This window comes from Amaranthus tricolor, chromosome 13, assembly GCF_026212465.1.
Source record: "Amaranthus tricolor cultivar Red isolate AtriRed21 chromosome 13, ASM2621246v1, whole genome shotgun sequence".
Taxonomy (NCBI): domain Eukaryota; kingdom Viridiplantae; phylum Streptophyta; class Magnoliopsida; order Caryophyllales; family Amaranthaceae; genus Amaranthus; species Amaranthus tricolor.
Window position 1 is genome coordinate 21,152,623 of NC_080059.1, and position 18,116 is coordinate 21,170,738.

General features: G+C 34.5%; 1 protein-coding gene across 2 annotated transcripts; it reads left to right on the top strand.

Annotated features, from left to right (window-relative positions):
- On the top strand, positions 1 to 6,745 carry LOC130799012 (uncharacterized). Of its 2 annotated transcripts, none has more exons than XM_057662116.1 (2): positions 1 to 188; positions 639 to 6,745. In XM_057662116.1, exon 2 carries the CDS (start codon positions 4,692 to 4,694, stop codon positions 5,352 to 5,354), a length of 663 nt encoding a protein of 220 aa, XP_057518099.1. In that variant the 5' UTR covers positions 1 to 188; positions 639 to 4,691; the 3' UTR covers positions 5,355 to 6,745. The 2 variants fall into 2 exon arrangements, with proteins under 2 accessions (XP_057518099.1, XP_057518100.1); XM_057662117.1 differs by having other exon boundaries at positions 15 to 188; positions 2,326 to 6,745.
- Positions 6,746 to 18,116: the final 11,371 nt, after the last annotated feature.

The window sequence follows — 18,116 nt, forward strand, 5'->3', positions numbered from 1 at the left end:
AATCCACTGTTCACATCCTTTTCCATCAGCCTCTTCATCCCTTCTCATTAAGTCTCATTTCTCTCTCCTCTTTCAATTCAACCATTTCAAATCAAACAAAATTTTCTTCATCCGTTCTCATCGCACACTCTGACCATTTCAGATTTTTCATACCTTTGGATTTATTCTTTGATTCTATTTGATACAAGGTAATTAATTTGATTAACATATTCATCAATTTCTCAGCCTTTTGCTATTTTTATTTGGTTTTGGTAATTGGGTTTTGGTTGAGTTTTGTAAAAGATTTGTTTTTTGATATTTTTTGGGAATTTTGGGAAGCTGGGTGTTGATTTAAATTGTTGTGTCTTTCAATTGGATGTTTATGAGATTTTTTTGTTGGCATTTTGGAGATCTGAATGTGTATTTCCATCTTTCTGTGCCTTAACTGGAACCTTTTTTTCGTTTATAAAATTAGGATTTTGAGATTCTTGATTGATTGGAAAATAATACTGAAGTTGGATCTACTAATCTTCCTCCTGATTTTTTTTTGATAAATCAATACTTGAAGTTGTTGAATTCAAAAATTCTTTGGATGTTTTTCTTTTTCTTTTTTAATTGGGTTCTTCTTGTTTTAACTGGGTTTCTCTTGTTTGACATAGAAAACAAACTTCCATGGTCTTTCTCTGCAAGAGGCAAAAACAATTTAACAAGATCTATAAGAGGGTTTGAGATTAGTGCAAATGCTATTGATGCTGCTAAAACTATTCAAAATCTCAAATCAAAATTAGATAATTGAAAATTCAAAATTTGAAGCTTGAATTTAATTTTCTTGATGATAAATTCAGAAATTAAAGAGAAATTAGTACCTTCTCGATGAGGAGAGAGAGGGAAATGGAGGAATTCAATGGAGAGAACCCTAGAGGAAGGAAGTGCTGACGGCACACTGACGGCAGTTGTCATTAATGGTATTCTGTGCTAACGGACGTAAACTCAATGGTATATGGTGAATTAAAACATTTCGTGTGGTATATGATGAATTTCGAAGAAACTCAGTGGTATATCATGAAATATCCGAAAAGAAAATAATAAAACGAAACAATTGTTGAATTTGTCAAATATTTAAGATTAAGAAAAACAATCTGTTACATGAGGTTTGATAGGCTTACCTTCTTGCAATTGGATATCATACAATCTACACTTCAAGAGTAATCCACTAGTAACACTCTTGGCCATGTAGATTGATTACAACTTTTTCCAAATCCCTTTTGAAGTTACCTCCTTTACAACTTCCATCAAAAGTTCATTTGAGAGGCAATGTTATATGGCGGATAAAGCTTTTGCATCCATCTCTTCCCACTAGCTCACTAGCACCAATGGGCTTTCTCTCATCACCTTCAAGTGCCTTATAAACACCATTTTTCACTAGCCATAACTGAAATTTGTGTTCCTATCAAACTTCTCAATGCCAAACTTTATTGTTGACATCTTGGACTTCAAATGACCACCACTATCACCTCAAATAACCCTAAATAAACCCTTGGCTCTGATACCAATTGAAAAGGAGAGGTGTATACCTTACTCAAGGATCACAAAATGAGGTTTAGACGAGTGTTTATGATGTGTCTTAGTGTATTAACCAAATAATGCAAGTTAGTGTAATGAATGACAATAATGAATAGATAATCAAGATAAGAATTTAAGGTGATTCACCAATAAATGGGCTACCGGCTACATCCATTATCTAGCCTAGGAATAATATTTATGCGTTTAAAGGAGAAATACAAATTTAAGAGGAATTACAATGGAGGTTATATATAGAAGAGATAAGCTAATTTAGAGAGAAGACTAAGCATAGTAGGCAGCTCTAAGTATGAGACTTTAGTTCATTAATAACTTGGCATCTAGAGTATTTATAGGGGAAGTAATCACAACAATGAGGGTGGCAGCTTAGTGTACACAACACCAGGCAACAACTTTTGAAAACAGAAGCTAAACAATAGAAAATCACAAACAGGGCAACATTTTATAGGTTGTTTCCTTGCCTTTTCCAAGTATACCATGGTCTCAATCTGTCCCTATTACTCTTACACTTGTCCTTGGTTTGAATTCTAGCCTTGGTGCCCAAGGTTTGCTTCACCTAAACACCCATTAACACCTAGTACAATGTACTAGTGTACTTGTGTGATTCCCAAACAACCAATCACAAATATGTGACATGTCCTCTTCTAACTACACTAACTAATATGATTAATTTTCTTAATCATGGTTTGATTACTTGCTGAGCCAAGTCACCAATAATCCTAATTTTTTTTTCTATTGTTCATGTATCACAAACATCATACCAAGGCAAAAGGTTAACACATACTAAGCATCCAAGTCAACGGTTCTTTGAAGTTTCTTAACCATTCAATGGAGGGTGAATATACATTATTGGATGGAATTTAGAGTCTTTTTTTTTCTGATTTTATTTAGTAAATAATGATGTAATAGACGTTTTTATTAGTTGTTTAGTTTTATTATAATTATTCATAGGATTATCTTTTGACTATTATAGTTGTTATTACATCATTACTTTATTGGTTTGTAATCAAGTGTATGAGTTTTATTTATTTCTAATTTTTAATTAGTTTGTAAGCCTATATAATTAAAGGCATGATTAAGCTTGAACAAAACACTCAAATATCAAATTCCAAGCCAAAAGCTCTTTACTTTTTATGGTTCTTGTACATGTGCTAAGTGTTTGAATAGAGTCATTAAAATTGTGAGTTTTATTTTCATTGTTGATGAAATCGGAGTGTTTGTGATCCAACTTGAATTAAGATTACATTTTAGCAAGATTAAGTGAGTTTTCCTTTCTCCTATATCAAATTTTTTTTTTTGATATTCTAATGAGTGTTTCTAGTTTATCTACTAAGCTTCTTTTTAAAACTATCGAAACAACTAACGTCCTTTATAAACGAAAACCTTTTCGACCAAAACTCAAAAACAATCAGCCTACATCACGAACTGTAGCTCCATAAATAACCTAAATCTCTTCAACCTCATTACCTTGACCTTTCCTATTCCAAAGACATCCTTTTTTTTATCTTATAATTGTTTAAGCCGTTTTGTTAATCTAGTCTCTTTAGAATTTCAGATTTCATTGTTCAAAAGCTCACATATTTAAGACAATCTTGGCTATCTTTATCAAAACGTGATTACCTATTTGCACGTTTGATATTGTGTAGGTGTTTGAGTTTTATGTAGGTACAATATTTCTATATTAAAAAGCAGTTTGAGTGCTTTTTTGTGTGCTATCTTCAACACTCCGATGAGGATGAAGCGTACTACTTACCCCTCTGCACTTGATGATTGATGAAGCTCATTGCTTACTTTTCTGAACTTGATGATGTTTGGATGCTTCAACGTCTATGATTTATGATTTCTTTTTGAACATTGCATCAATCTGGAAAAATACTTAAAACAATATTTAAATTGAAAAAACAAAAATGGAGACAAATGAAGCTTTTAAGTTTTGACTTATTTTACACTTAATAATAAAAATGAAACAGTCAGATAATTTTAATAAATATTCCTAGAAATAATCATTAAGTTATTAACTAATCAACATGATGAATGATCAAATCATTAAGTTTTTGGAGCGAGATTCACCCAAGAAGGTAAAACTCAAAAAAGAAAAAGAAAGAAAAGATCACAACCCGTTCATTTTAAAGAAAATATAGAAGAAAAAGTTAAAATTTCGAACTCCACCATTGAAGAATAAAAGCTTGAAGTTGAAGCTTGAAATTGAAGAGGCATGTAATAGGACTTGTTTGCTAGAGATGTATTTACTTTATACTCCCTCCGATCTTATGATATAGTCCCATTTCCTTGGGCACGCATATTAAGGGTTGTGTGGGGTTCATGTAAAATGTGGTAGTTGGGTATTTTTAAGTAAGTGGATTAATTGTTAATGATTCCCTCTTTTTGATTAATAAAGTACATAGAATTGAATTTTGGAGGGAAAATTGGGTTTGACATTGTTTGAGCTTTAATTGAAATTAATACATTTCCGAATTTTTTATAATTAAACAACCATTAAACTAGTTAATTTAAATTACATAAAATTACATCAAATAAATTACAAAAACCGTCAAAATCATAAAATAAGCTAAGTCTTCAATACTTCCTTGATTTCTTCAACGTTTTTTGAACGGCAATTGAAAACGAGCAACCCTCTCGCCACATGCGCATACGGATATTAAATCTTTCGTTGACTTCAGATTTATAAAAAAACAAACATGGTATGCATTTAGTGTTGAAAATTAATTAAATAACTACAAAAAATCTAAATGTTTCATTTTGAAAGGAAGCCATCAATGACACTGGAACAAAAATAAGCTGATCAAGGGAAAACAATGATACTGGAAGATTGAAAAAAAATGAAAAGAAGCAAGACATGATTAGAAGATAAATACAGCAAAGGGAAATGGAGACATGATGGATCAAATGAGTTGACAATTAGTAACACAGTAAAGGGAAACCAAAAAATTAATGTCAATGGCGCCAAAAATGAAAAAAATTGCCACCAAAACAGATGAAAATTATGTATATAAGACAGCATTTTTCCTTTCACACATGAAGTGGCAGCACAAAGGAGTTCAAAAAACAGGAAGAGAGGAGAGCCAGAGACCAAACCAATACAATCAATCACTAAAGAACACACAAGAGACATGATTGTGCACAAGATACTACCAGCAATTAGAATTAAATGGCCATCACATTTAAGCAAAACAATTTTCATTCAACAGGACAATGCTAAACCACACATTTTAGATGATGATGAGGTGTTTAGAGAGGTGGCTACACTTGATGGATTTAACTTCCACTTAGTGCAACAACCTCCTAACTCACCGGATTTGAATGTGCTTGACTTAGGGTTCTTTAGGTCAATACAATCTTTACAGCATCAAAAATCAGCATACAACTACGCACAATTACTTGAGGCAGTAACTACAGCATTTGACAATCTGACACCAAATGCACTGAAGAATGTATGGATCACATTACAAGCATGTAAAATTGAAGTTATTAAGAAACTAGGTGGTATGGATTACGCAATTCCACACATGAGCAAAGCAAAGCTTGAAAGGGAAGGGAGACTCCCACATTGTTTGGGGGTACAGCAGGAAACAATTTACCAGGCACTAAGATATCTGGAAACAAAGGTGGATAAAACAACATTGGAGGGCATTTTATTTTACTTAGGGATGAAAGACGAATTAGTTTTCCATGAACTTCATGAGTATATTCCAGCAACAACAGAAGCAACAACAGAAGCAGCAGCGTATATTCCAGCAAGAATAGAAGCAACAACAGAAGAAACACCAGCATGAACACCAGCAACATGTAAATATGACACACATGAGTATACTTTTGGGTTACCTTTTGTACTCACTTTTGGGTTACAGTGTAAGGTAAATGTTTAGGTCTAAACATGATGTAGAAATTAAATAGGGGAGATGTTTAGCCGTAAACATTTAGAAGGAAATGTCATGTAACAATTTATTGATGGCTTCAAAAACAAAATGAAAAACAAATTCATCTCAGAGATACAAATTGAACTCATCACAGATAACCCAAATACCATACTAATTGCCTCCTACATCTGGTAAGAACATAGCCTCCTAAACATAATGTTTGGTGGCTTATGAACTGAAAACCCTAGATTGGTGGCAAATGAATGGATTTAGGGATTTTGTAGCTATAATCAATTGTTTACCCTCAAAAAAAAAATCATAGGGCAACAAAAACAGAACACGAAAGACATGCATACCATACATAGCACATAAACAAAATCATCATTAGTCATACAGGAAAGATGTATCCATACGAGAAAATGGGCCTCGAACATCAAAATCAGACACCAAATCATCATCATCCAACGATTCTTCATCTGAGGAAGGGAACAAGTTCTCAATGTATAGATCTTGAAGATCCAGTTGTAAATCAAACATTCCCTGTATTTCTTCATCTTCAGAAGTTATACTTCTTCCCCAGTTAGGATCCGTTTCATCAGAAGTCGTAGGTAGGCGATTGTAGAAATCGAACCACGGGTTAGGAGATCCAATCGTAGGATCACTTTCTTGGGACGAAGACAAACAAGAAAGACAAGACGTTGGTGAGGCCATGTTCGAAAAAACCCAGAAAAGATGGGAAAAAACCCAGATTTAAAAAACCCCTAAAAGCATTAGGGTTTCAAAGAAGACGAAGAAGGTGGAAAAAAATGAAGATGAAGATAATAAACCGTAAACCAAGGTATTCTTGGAGATGAAGATGAAGATCATTGAAGAACACGAAGAGTTATACACAGGTTGAGGATGAAGATGAGAGAGAGGGAGGGAGACAGAGTAGGGGATTATAAAAGGGAGGGAATGATTAAGGTGAGGTTAGATTGTTAATTATTTTAGGTTAGTAGGGTTTACGGGGGGTAAAATCATAATTACGTGTGTGAACTAAGGGTATTTAAGTAAAAATGGATTGCCAAAAATAGAAATGGGACTAATTCAAAGGTTTTGCCAAATAAGGAAATGGGACTATATCATAAGATCGGAGGGAGTACTTTTTAGTTTTTAACTGTTTTGAATAAGCCTTATCTTGGGAATATGAAAGGAGTAATTAAAGAGTGGAGTACGTGTCTTTACTCGTTACAAGTTTACAGCTATCGATCACTAAAATTACTATATTATTTTTTTATTTAAATTGTCAATAGTCTTGTCTTGCTATTATGTTTATTGTTGCCAATTGTAATGTGGGTAGGTGGGAGTATTTGTAATTATAAAATTGAAGTTGAAATGTTTCAGAAAATTTTTATTTTTTTCTCAGAAAAAATAAAAATAAATTATAGTCCTAATAATTTTAACAAATGAAAAAACAATGAGGTTTTACCTTGGTACCTCTTTCGATGTATTTGACAAGAAATAGATGTTTAGTCTTTTTTTTGTCCTTTTTTCTTTTTTGTGGCCTCCTGTTTGGTTCAAGAAGAGTATGCTATTGATTATTCATGATTAACAATGTGGAAGCTCTATGACGATTTTTGTTTCATATTTCATCCTATAAATATCAAATGCTAAAAGATAATTTTAATTTTACACCTTTTTCTAAAAATTGTAGAATATGTCAAAAGAATTAATTATTCAAGACTTATGAAAGCGTGCAAGGAAAAATGATGATGATAGAGATAATGCTTAGTCAATTGTGAGTTTCATTTTAGTAGTTTTACGAGCCTAATATAGTCAAAAGTATAGGGTGAGAAAGGTCTCTTGGGATAAAAATTTTCATGCTCAAAAAAAGAGGGCCTTTTGGATGTTAAACTTGAAAAATGATAGGATATGTGTAGCAGGAGCGGCACTCTAGATACATAATTAATATTAATAATTATACTTAAAATAAATAACGCGGAAGTGTAAAACGTCGAACTGCTAAAAACCATTTAAACTAAAACCGTTCAAAACATAAGGTAAAAAAAAATCTTACAACTGAGAAAATATAAAATAAGGTTTGCTTAAATACGATAAAAAAAAAACATAAGTACAATATAGTCATCATAGTCATCAAGTAAAATTAGGCATGGCCACGGTCCGGGTTGGTCCGGTTCCGTTCCGGTTCCGATTCCACCCGGTTCCGGTTCCATTTGGAACCTGTCGCGAACGGTTCCGGTTCCGGTTCCGGTTCCGGGCGGTTCCAAACGGTTCCTTGGCGGTTCATGAGGCGGTTCCGGCGGTTCCAACTCACGGGACGGGCGGGTCGGACCATCGGTTCCATTTTTATTTTTTCTTTAAATATTTATATAATAAAAAAATACTATAATATCGCGGACGTACCTTTGATGATTACTTGATTATTAGCGAAATTCATTGCATGTCAAGTTGTCATCGTTATTGAAATATTTACTAAAAAGAATGAAAAAAATAAATTAATAAGAAACGAATCAATGATAATGTCGATAAAGATGATTAATAAAAAAAGAGGGAGAAAATGGACTTGAACCTAGTACCCAAATGAATACTAAGCTGCCTACGTATCCCGAAGGAATCAAAGCCCACGTAGTTCTTTGTCATACCTTTTATTTATAGTTGTTGAATGTTGATTTATCGTTGTCGCTTGTCGGATTGATCCTATTCGTCTTCGTCATCATCATGTGGTTGATTAGATGCTTCCGCTGACTCTCCTCCTGACGATGATGCAGATGTATCCATCATCATCCATGGATCATCATCGTCGTCTTGATCATCATCATTCCTTAGTCCTTGTGTTCGAATCTCCGCTTGATCCCAATCTTTCTTGCAAACACATAATTGAATACTATGTGGAGCAAGACGAGATCGCTTTTCGTCCAAAACTCTTCTACCTGCACTAAAAGCAGACTCCGACGCAATTGTTGACGAGGGAATTGCAAGGATATCCTTTGCAATTCTCGATAAAATGGGAAATTTAACAGATTTTTCTTTCTACCACTCCAAAATATTATAGATACTTTGGTCTATTTCAAAGTGGTGTTTAAGATAACTATCTAGTTCTAAATATGAGGTCGAGGAAGAAGAAGATGATCCTACAAAACTATCATCTTGAGTCATTATGTTAGCTATTGCCGAATTATAGTAAGAGGGACGTGCCGAAACGCTAGCACACCTAGACATATCGCGTTTCGGGTTATATACACTAGCGTAAAAATCATAGAGTTCTGCTAAATATTTTTTACATGTTCCTACATAATTATGTACATCAGTAGACGGACGATCTAACGATTGGTAATAAAATCCTATTACTTTAGTAAGGACCTCAGTTTTAAAACGTGGGTCCAAAATGGTTGCGATTCCATAAATATAAGGAAAATCGGTAAAATATGCTTGCCCTTTTTCCATCATATCTGCAAGAATCGGCCTCAATTTTGGGTTAGTATCTTCATGTGTATATTTAAGGAGATGATAAAAAATAGTAATACATTCACTTATTACTAAGTGAACGTTCGGTTCATAAACATAAGAAAAAATCTTAGTCGCGTGGTCATACGCTTCTAATATGTTATGTACACCTATAGCTAATTCCCAAGTGTCATCAGCTATGAAACTATCTGTACACTCACTATATAGTTGTGTTATTACTGGGCGATAAGCAATCGCCTTTCTTAATAAATCGTTGGTTGAGCCCCAACGTGTAGGAGTATCTAATGACCAATACACTTTTTTAAGTTGGTATTGGTCACATAATTGTTTATATCGTCTTTTTATCTTTCCGATCCTAAGCCATTTCACTATATCCCTAATTGGTTCTAATAAATCACTTAATTGTTTTATGCCTGCTTGGCAAGATAAGTTAATTATATGCGCACAACAACGTATGTGTAATAAGCTACCCCCAAGGATTAAACTAAAAGCAGGTTCGTTAAACAAAAGTTCTATACATTTAATGTTCGCGGTTGCATTATCAGTTGAACAACAAAATATTTTATCTAATAAGTTCCATTCTCTACATATCTCTACTAATCTATATTTTATGTTTTCACTGGTATGAGCATTGTCTCAAAAGCAATTATTCTTTTTTGAATAATCCAATTTCGATCTATCCAGTGTGCTGTTACACACATATAAGGTTCTAAATGTGGGGGAGCAGACCAAATGTCAGTTGTTATGCTAACCCTACCATTAAACGATTTAAACATTTCAACTAATTCATAGCGCATTGATTCGTATAATTTAATTGTGCGTCTTTTAAGAGTGCTCCTAGGGATTGTTTTATATTGTGGTTGCAAAGTTTTTCTATTGAGACGCTCGTATGCCCTACTTTCACTGTGGTTAAAAGGCAATTCATCACAAATTACATACCTAGAAAATTCATCAATCATGTCGTTGCGATTGTATCTAAAAGGCATACCTGTGCTGGGAATGTCCCATTGTGTCTGTCGGTTTCCACTTGTGGTCCCGCTCCCGCTTGCTGCATGAGTTTCTTTTGTGATTCCATGCTTCTTTGCCAAATGTTTGTTAAAAGATCCCGTACCACCACCTAACACGTATTCACAAAACACAATAAATAAATGTTTATAAAATATGAATATATAATGTATGAATGTATAATGTATTATGTATGTATTATGTATAAAAAACTTAAAAAGTATTTACCTTTAGTGAAACTGTATGAAACTAAGGGCTTTACTCCTTGACTTTCACAAATTTGACAAGTGCATAAGAAAATATCTGGATTCTCGGTTGGTTCTTTTGTGAAATACGACCACACATGTGAAACAGCTCTACCACTAGGAGGTGCCATTGCCGGAAAAGGTTGTCTTACTGGTTCGTCTTCATCTAAATAAATAATTTAAAATTATAAAACTATAATTAAATAAATAAATAATTTAAAGTTTAATTAATTTGAAGAATAAAATTATAAAACTAACCGATAGTTTGGAAATTGACTCGTTTACCACGAGCTTGTCTTTGTCGTTGTTGTTCTCCTTGTTCTTCATGTGATCTTGTTGATAACTGTCGAGATATATGTATCCCAACTGGGGTCGTTGGTTCCTCTTCTTCATCAATTTGTATTTCTCTTTCCACTTCTTCTACATAATTATGTAACTCTGGGTCGTACCCTTCCGGATAATTATGTTCATAATTATAATTACTAATGGAAGGTGTTGTTGATACCGACGGAGTAGAAGTGGCCTTTCTTTTGGAGGAACTGGAACCTCCCAATGATTTTGCCACTTTAGTAACTTTTTTTGTGGCTTTTTTCAAAAATGAAGACATGATTGATAATATTGAAGTAATAATAGAAATATAGAATTAAGAAATAAATAAACAATTAATTATGTAACTAACTAAATTAAGAAATAATTAAAAGACTAATTATGTAATTAAGAGAATAATTGCGTAATTAAAGAATTAAGTAGAGAGAGTAAGTAGAGAGAGTAGGAGAAGAGATGTGTTGTGAATGAAAATGATTGAAAGTGATGAGTATATATAGAGGAGAAGGCAACGGCTAGCTAACGGTAACGTAACGGTCACATTTTGGCGAACCGGTTCCATGGAACCGGTGGGCCGGTTCAACCGGACCGGTTCCGGTTCCACGGAACCGTTGAGCCGGTTCAACCGGACCGGTTCCGGTTCCGGTTCCATGGAACCGTTGGACCGGTTCTCCCGGACCGGTTCCGGTTCCAAACCGCGGGTTTTTTACCCGGTTCACGACGGTTTTTTCCGGCAGTTTCACGGTTCCGGCAACTTTTTTTCCGGCGGTTTCACGGTTTCGCGGTTCGGGGCGGTTCAGAACCTGTCGCAAACGGTTCCGGTTCCGGATCCTGTTCCAAGCGGTTCGGGACCGGTTCGGTTCCGGGTAACCCGCCCCGTGGCCATGCCTAAGTAAAATCAATGCAGCTAAGTACTCGATAGAATAATTAAAGTTGCAGCCTGGATCGAAACGTGAGCTAAATTTTTCTGCAAAATACTATCATCCATAATACGGATGACAGCCGATTAAATCGGTCAGCGATAAAGCCGAGTACATTTTTCTCAACAAGCTTATGATGCGATAGTTAAATCATGCTTACAAAATAATCATTAAGCACAATATAAAAGGTTATTACTCATTATTGACCTGTACTAAGCCATTGAGTTACATTCTCAATACTGTAGAAGTTCATTACTGCTACTAAATACTTGGTAACCTTAATGCTTATTTAATCAAGTTCAATTAAGCCTCATAACTTTACCATCATAGCACATCACAAGATCACAATAATAATGAGAACTGATATATGTAAGGGTCTGGTTAGGTGAGGACCGTAGTCCTAAACCCTAACTGTGGTGGGAGTCGTCACTCCTCTCAATACTGTTATGCTCGAGACTTCACAAGATGGGTTTTTCTTGGACCCCCTGTCTGACACCACAATTTACGTGCCGGCTAACACGGACGCCAGAATTTTACATGCCGGTCCATGGTTCGACGTTACCTTACTATCATAGTCATACAATCAATATCATGCAATATCAAACAAGACTCTAAACCGAAATAGGTTACATTCTTATAAGTCAAACTTCTACTAGTCAAAATTTTGACAATTCTACACTTTTAATAGAAACAAATTACTAGTATCTAATAAATTAATATTAATTAAATAACAAATTTTCATATCTATACTATGATTCCTGAGGCTAAACTAAGTCATTATTATGTCATAAATAATCATAAAAGTCAAGAGTAATATTTCTAAGTACTTAATAACTTATTTCATCAAATAACCAGTAACATAGTAAAACGGATCTATCATAACTATAAAAAAACATTATCTGACAAGTTATTAAGGGTCCAAAATCTAAATGAAATGAGTTTTCAACAAAAACAACGCTAAGCATTTTAACAAATTTGTTTGACTATTTTACCAATAAACCGATTAATAATTCTTTATAATTACTTGAGTCCAAAATAAAAAAAATAAAAAAAAAGTTTATCAAAACACCAAGATGATATGGAATCATTTTAAAGACATAAGTTTATTTAACAAGTAAAATTCATATATATATATATATATATATATATATATATATATATATATATATATATATATATATATATATATATATGTATATATATATATATATATGTTTATATTGTTTATATTGTAGATACCGATTTCATTGAGGAGCCGTATTGATTGTGCTAGTTGGTTTGTTGTAATTTAAAAGGTTAGATTTCTTACTCGAATCTTTATTAGTTATGAGAAAAGAGTACAAAGGTATGTATCTTTCTCTTTAGCTGAGATTGGTTTAAGCACAAGGAGATGCTCTTCTTAATATAGAAAGTGGTTTCTCGAACCTTGAAATCATAGAATAGTTACAGAAAAGTTATAGATTGTTTAATGTCTTAAAACGGTTGGGATTACCTTTGTGGTGTCTCAAGGAATTGGAACCTCGTCAGGATAATCTTGACACTACATAATAGTTGGGGGGTACGTTGATCTGTACCTCAGACTTAGATCTTCTTCTACGGTTTGACCGTTTATGGGGTGTGCACACTAGGGATCTTCGTCTAATTGTTATCCGGAGGGCATAGCTAGCCCAATGAAAATAAAGTTCGTTCCATTCCATAGATTTGATTCGTGATTCTAAGATTTTGAAAGAAAATAATTTATTAAAGAAAAAGGAACAGTGTTTGATTTATGAAAACAAAAAAAAAATGAAGAGAAAGTGATTTTATAACGTATTATTTTCATAGTATTCTGTTTGCAAAAGTAAATAATTTCTAGTATATATGTAATCCTATCTCCATATATGTTTTGATTCATAGTATGGAAGCTAGCTCAGCTTGTTTGGCTGATATTACATGTCATTATATGCAGGTACCTCAAGGTTAGAATCGAGGTACGGGCAGAGAGCTATGTCTATTCATTTTGTGTATATAGTTATAATATTTCTTTCCGCCTTAGTTTTATGTATAGTTAATATTTTAAGACTTAAATGTGTAGATTTTAATCTGCGCTAAATCTTTTCGGTTAGGTTGTAATAGTTTAATTTAAGTTATGATTTAGATGTTGGATGGATAGTTTCCTTAGCGATTATTCTTAAAATAATCGGGGAATAACACGCTTGAAATTTCGAGTTAGGAGATGCGTTAGCGATTGAGCTATATGGAGTTGAAACTTGGAATATGGAATGAATATTTTGTTGAAACAGGTTTATATTTTGGACATCGGTCCTAAATTAATATTTTAGACAATCCATAATTCAAACGGAACTCTATCGAAATTTTGGTAGAATTATTATACAATATAATATAGTTTAGTTACTCGAAATTCAGGAGCGTTATAGTTGGTATCAGAGCCTAGGTTTATAAATGACTAGTTAAGTTAAAAATAGTAGGAAATTAAAATTTTGATAAGTCGTGGTGGAAATGTGAGATGGGTAACACATGGGAAGTATATAGGTTGTGTTGTTTATATGTTGTGTTTACCTTCAGGTTGTTGTATTTTCTTTTATGTCAATTAGTGTGTTAGACTTGTGTGTTATCGAGATTCAAGATATTGTATCCTCTTGTAGTTTTACAAGATGCGCAAACGAGAAAGATGTAAATCATCAGAGATGCACACTTTGATGCGTCAAATGATTGAGTCTAATAAAGCCATAACTGAGGCTGTACAATTGCTTGCTGAAACACAAGCTGGTGTTACTAATAGAACTAATAAAGCACCTATAGCTGATGTGGCTGCGGTGCATAAAGCAATTGATGGAAATAAGTCGCCTAAGTATGATGGAAAGGGCAATCCAGTGAGGATGGAGAATTGGATTCGAGAATTCGACAAGATCTTCGTCACTCTTCAAGTCCATGAAGAAAAAAGAGTAGACTCCGCAGCCTACCATCTCATCGAAGATGCAGATATCTGGTGGACCAACAATAGAGACAGTTTAACCACTAAAGTTACATACGATGAGAAGGGTTTGAGGAGGATGAAAAAAAAAGAATTCGGCTGGAAAGAGTTCAAAAAGGTGCTACGCTAAGTTCTTTCCAGCTCACATGAGAAAAAGGAAGAGATCTGAGTTTGAACAATTGGAGCAAGGAGATATGTATGTTCAAGACTTTTACGCTAAATACCTTGAGTTGTGTCGTTTTGTGCCTGAATTAGTTCCGAATGAGCAAGAAAGAGCTTTGAGGTTTGAAGAAAAGCTTAATATTGAACTTCTTAGCAACATGGGAGCGGCTGATTTTACGACCTTGAATGAGGTTTATACTCGTGCCAGCAATGCCGAAAGAATCGAAGAGAGAAGGAAAGGTGTAGAAAAGAGGAAAGCTCTTATAAAGGAAAACATCCAACAGTCAGACAAAGGCAATACCTTTAGCCAGAACAAGAGCATGAGTGTTGATAATCAAAGTCCCAGGGATAATTTTAGTAGAGGAAGCCAGAGTCAACAAGCCCCTAGGAGCGTTCAGAGTTCGTTTCATCCTCGTAGCCAAGCCTAGAGCCAACCTCAATCCAAAATCAACTCAGGGCCTGCTCGTCGTTATTTCTGCAAAAGATGTGATAACAATCATCCAGGGAGGGATTGTGAAGTCAATAAAGTGACGTGTAACTATTGCAAGAAAGAGGGGTATAGAGCTTATGAATGTTTCACTAACCCTGATGCAAAGGTTGGACGTAATTACAAGGTGTTGAGAAGACCCATTAGTACACCTAGTAATCGGCCAACTACTACTACAACTCTAAGTCGTACCACAGGAATGGCTAATACTGCTCATGGTAAAAGAGGACCCGAGAAGAAGAACACGGGAAACCTTAATCATTTGGAGCAAGCTGATGCAGACAATCAGTGAAATACAGTGCTGGTACTTTCTCTATCTATTCCATACCCACCTATATGCTATTTGATTCAGGTGCATCACATTCATTCATATCTGAAACATTTGTATGAAGCTTAAAAATAGGAAATGTCACACCTTGTGAGCCTCATATTTCCATTCCTTCTAGGCTAAGTGTCACGTGCAGTAGCATGTATTTAGATGCCCCTATAGCTTATATTTAATAGCTTTTCCGTTGAAAGATTTTGATGTTATATTAGGGATGGATTGGCCAGAAAAGTATAAAGCCAAGGTAGATCATCCGAAATAAAAAGTGAAAATAGAGAGTAATAAGGGTGACCATGTGCTTTATAGTCGTAGACCTATGAAGATTATTTCTGCCCTTACATTGAAGTCTTATTTAAGGAAGGGCTGCCCTATGTATCTTTGTCATATTCATGATACGAGCAAGGAAAAACAACAACTTAAAGATGTCTCTGTTGTGAATGATTATCAAGATGTGTTTCCAGATGATATTCTTAACATGCCTCCATGGCGTGATGGAGTTCAGTATTGATTTAGTACATGGAACGAGACCTATATTTAAACCACCTTATCGAATGGCGCCTGCTGAGATGAAAGAATTGAAAATTCATCTAGAAGAATTGTTAGATAAAGGCTATATTCGACCTAGTGTATCACCTTGGGGTGCACCAGTTCTCTTCGTGAGGAAAAAAGGATGGTACTTTACGATTATGCATTGATTACCGAGAAGTCAATAATGTCACGGTGAAAAACAAGTATCCATTGCCAAGGATAGATGATTTATTTGATCAGTTAGCCGATGCAGGAGTGTGTTCTAATATAGATTTTCGATCAGGTTATCATCAACTACGAATTGCTGATAAAGACATTCCAAAGACAACTTTCCGTACACGCTATAGACATTATGAGTTTAAAGTTACTACCTCTTCCATTGGTAATGCATTGTAATGAATTTTATGAAGAAAATGAGATGATTAAGTTGGACAAACATGGCCATCAAGATAGCCAAGATATTTTTCAACCAAAATTACACTAGTTTTTCATTCCCATTACCACCATTTATTATCATCTACCAAACGGGCCGTTAGCATACACATAATTAATATAATCTTGATCATGATTTCATTTAACTAACTTCCTACTCAAATATATAAACAAATTTCATACTTTGCATATTATAAAGTAAATATAATGTAAAATCCCACAAAAAGAGTGATATCATACTAACACCAAGGATTAGTACTAAGTACTAATTAGAAAAATAATAAGAAATATGACCCTCCAAGATAGATAATAATGCTTCAAAGATAATTAATCCAAACTCCCAAAATAATGATGATCCTCTAAGCTCCCAAAATAATTAAATCCAAACTCCAAAAGTATGAAAAAGTATTTTAGGAGTATAGAAGAAGGTTAAGTTGCGTAAGTGATATAGAGTGTAAGTGAATGTGTAACACCCCAGAATTTCTGACCCCTTAACGAAACCAAAACCGTAAAGGACGGGAGGAAATTCGGGTGTTACATAAAAGAAAAAGGAAAATAATTTAGATAAACCTTAAATATTAACTTTTAAAAAGGTGAGTGGAAATTTCGGCAGCATCTCTTCTAAAAATCGAACATATGGTAGGGCAATCAGCACAATCAAACATTAAACTAGTCTAAGGCATCATTGCCTTTTAAAATCTCACACCACGGCGGAATGATTCGTCGCCGGCTTCTCAAATCAACATGCCAAGCATGGATCGTGGTTCCACTGTCGACGTTTGCGTTTTAGAAAGACTTAAGTCCTTAAAACCATGCAGAGTTATAACTATGCAGCGGAAATATAAATATACGAGGAAAGACACAAGGCCTCATAACAAAACATATACAACCAAAGTTTACAAAAGATAACCAAAGCTACAAAATCGAAAGATAGCGGTACGACACAGGTTATGCTTCACCCTCATCACTCTCCCCTAATGCAATGCAATGCAAAAGAAGCTCCAGTACCTGCTACGCCTGTCTATGATCCTCCTGCTGCTCGACATTAGACCAAAGGCCAATGTGTCATAGAAGGACAATCATAGAAAGTCATCAACAATCAAACATAAACACAAACACATACACGTCAGTAACTAGCATCAAATATAATAAGGCCAACTACTAGATAGCATTATATCATAAAACAACATAAGATGATTTCATAAAATGCAAGCATAGATAGCAACCGTTTATCGGCCACTTATACTTCTTAATTTCATTACGTGCTTTCCAACCCGAACCATGTGTTCTTGGGTAGAATGCAGGTCTTCACGCTCCTCTTTTCAAACATAAACTCTTGCAAAACGCGTATAGTATCAACTCGACCAAGGCATTAACAGAATACCTATCACATGACCTTATAGAGCTTGTCTATCTTAAGGTAAGTGTGATCATAGTCTATAATACCCTTGAGGTAACTTAACTTAGGCACGCTTCTCACTAGCATAAGCTATTCTATCAATAAGTAGATGTTCTATCAATGAGTAAATATTCTATCAAAGAGTAAATGTTCTATCAATGTGCAAGCTTTCTATCAAAGAATGAACTTTTTATCATTAAATAACTTTCGATCAATGAATAAATTTTCTATCACTGAATAACTTTCTATCAGTGGATCTTTCTCTATTTCCTAGCATAGTAACACGGCCAATGGCGTTATCAGCCATCCGGCGCCCATGGCAAAGTATAAGCTCATGCCCCCTCCAGCTGACCCTCTCGGGTCCTACCTTCGGGAAAAACTAACACACTGGGGTTCTAAACCAGTGAAGAGG

What these genes read in the sequence shown, in the direction of transcription:
- LOC130799012 (XM_057662116.1), top strand. Translation starts at nt 4,692, where the DNA reads ATGATTGTGCACAAGATACTACCAGCAATTAGAATTAAATGGCCATCA.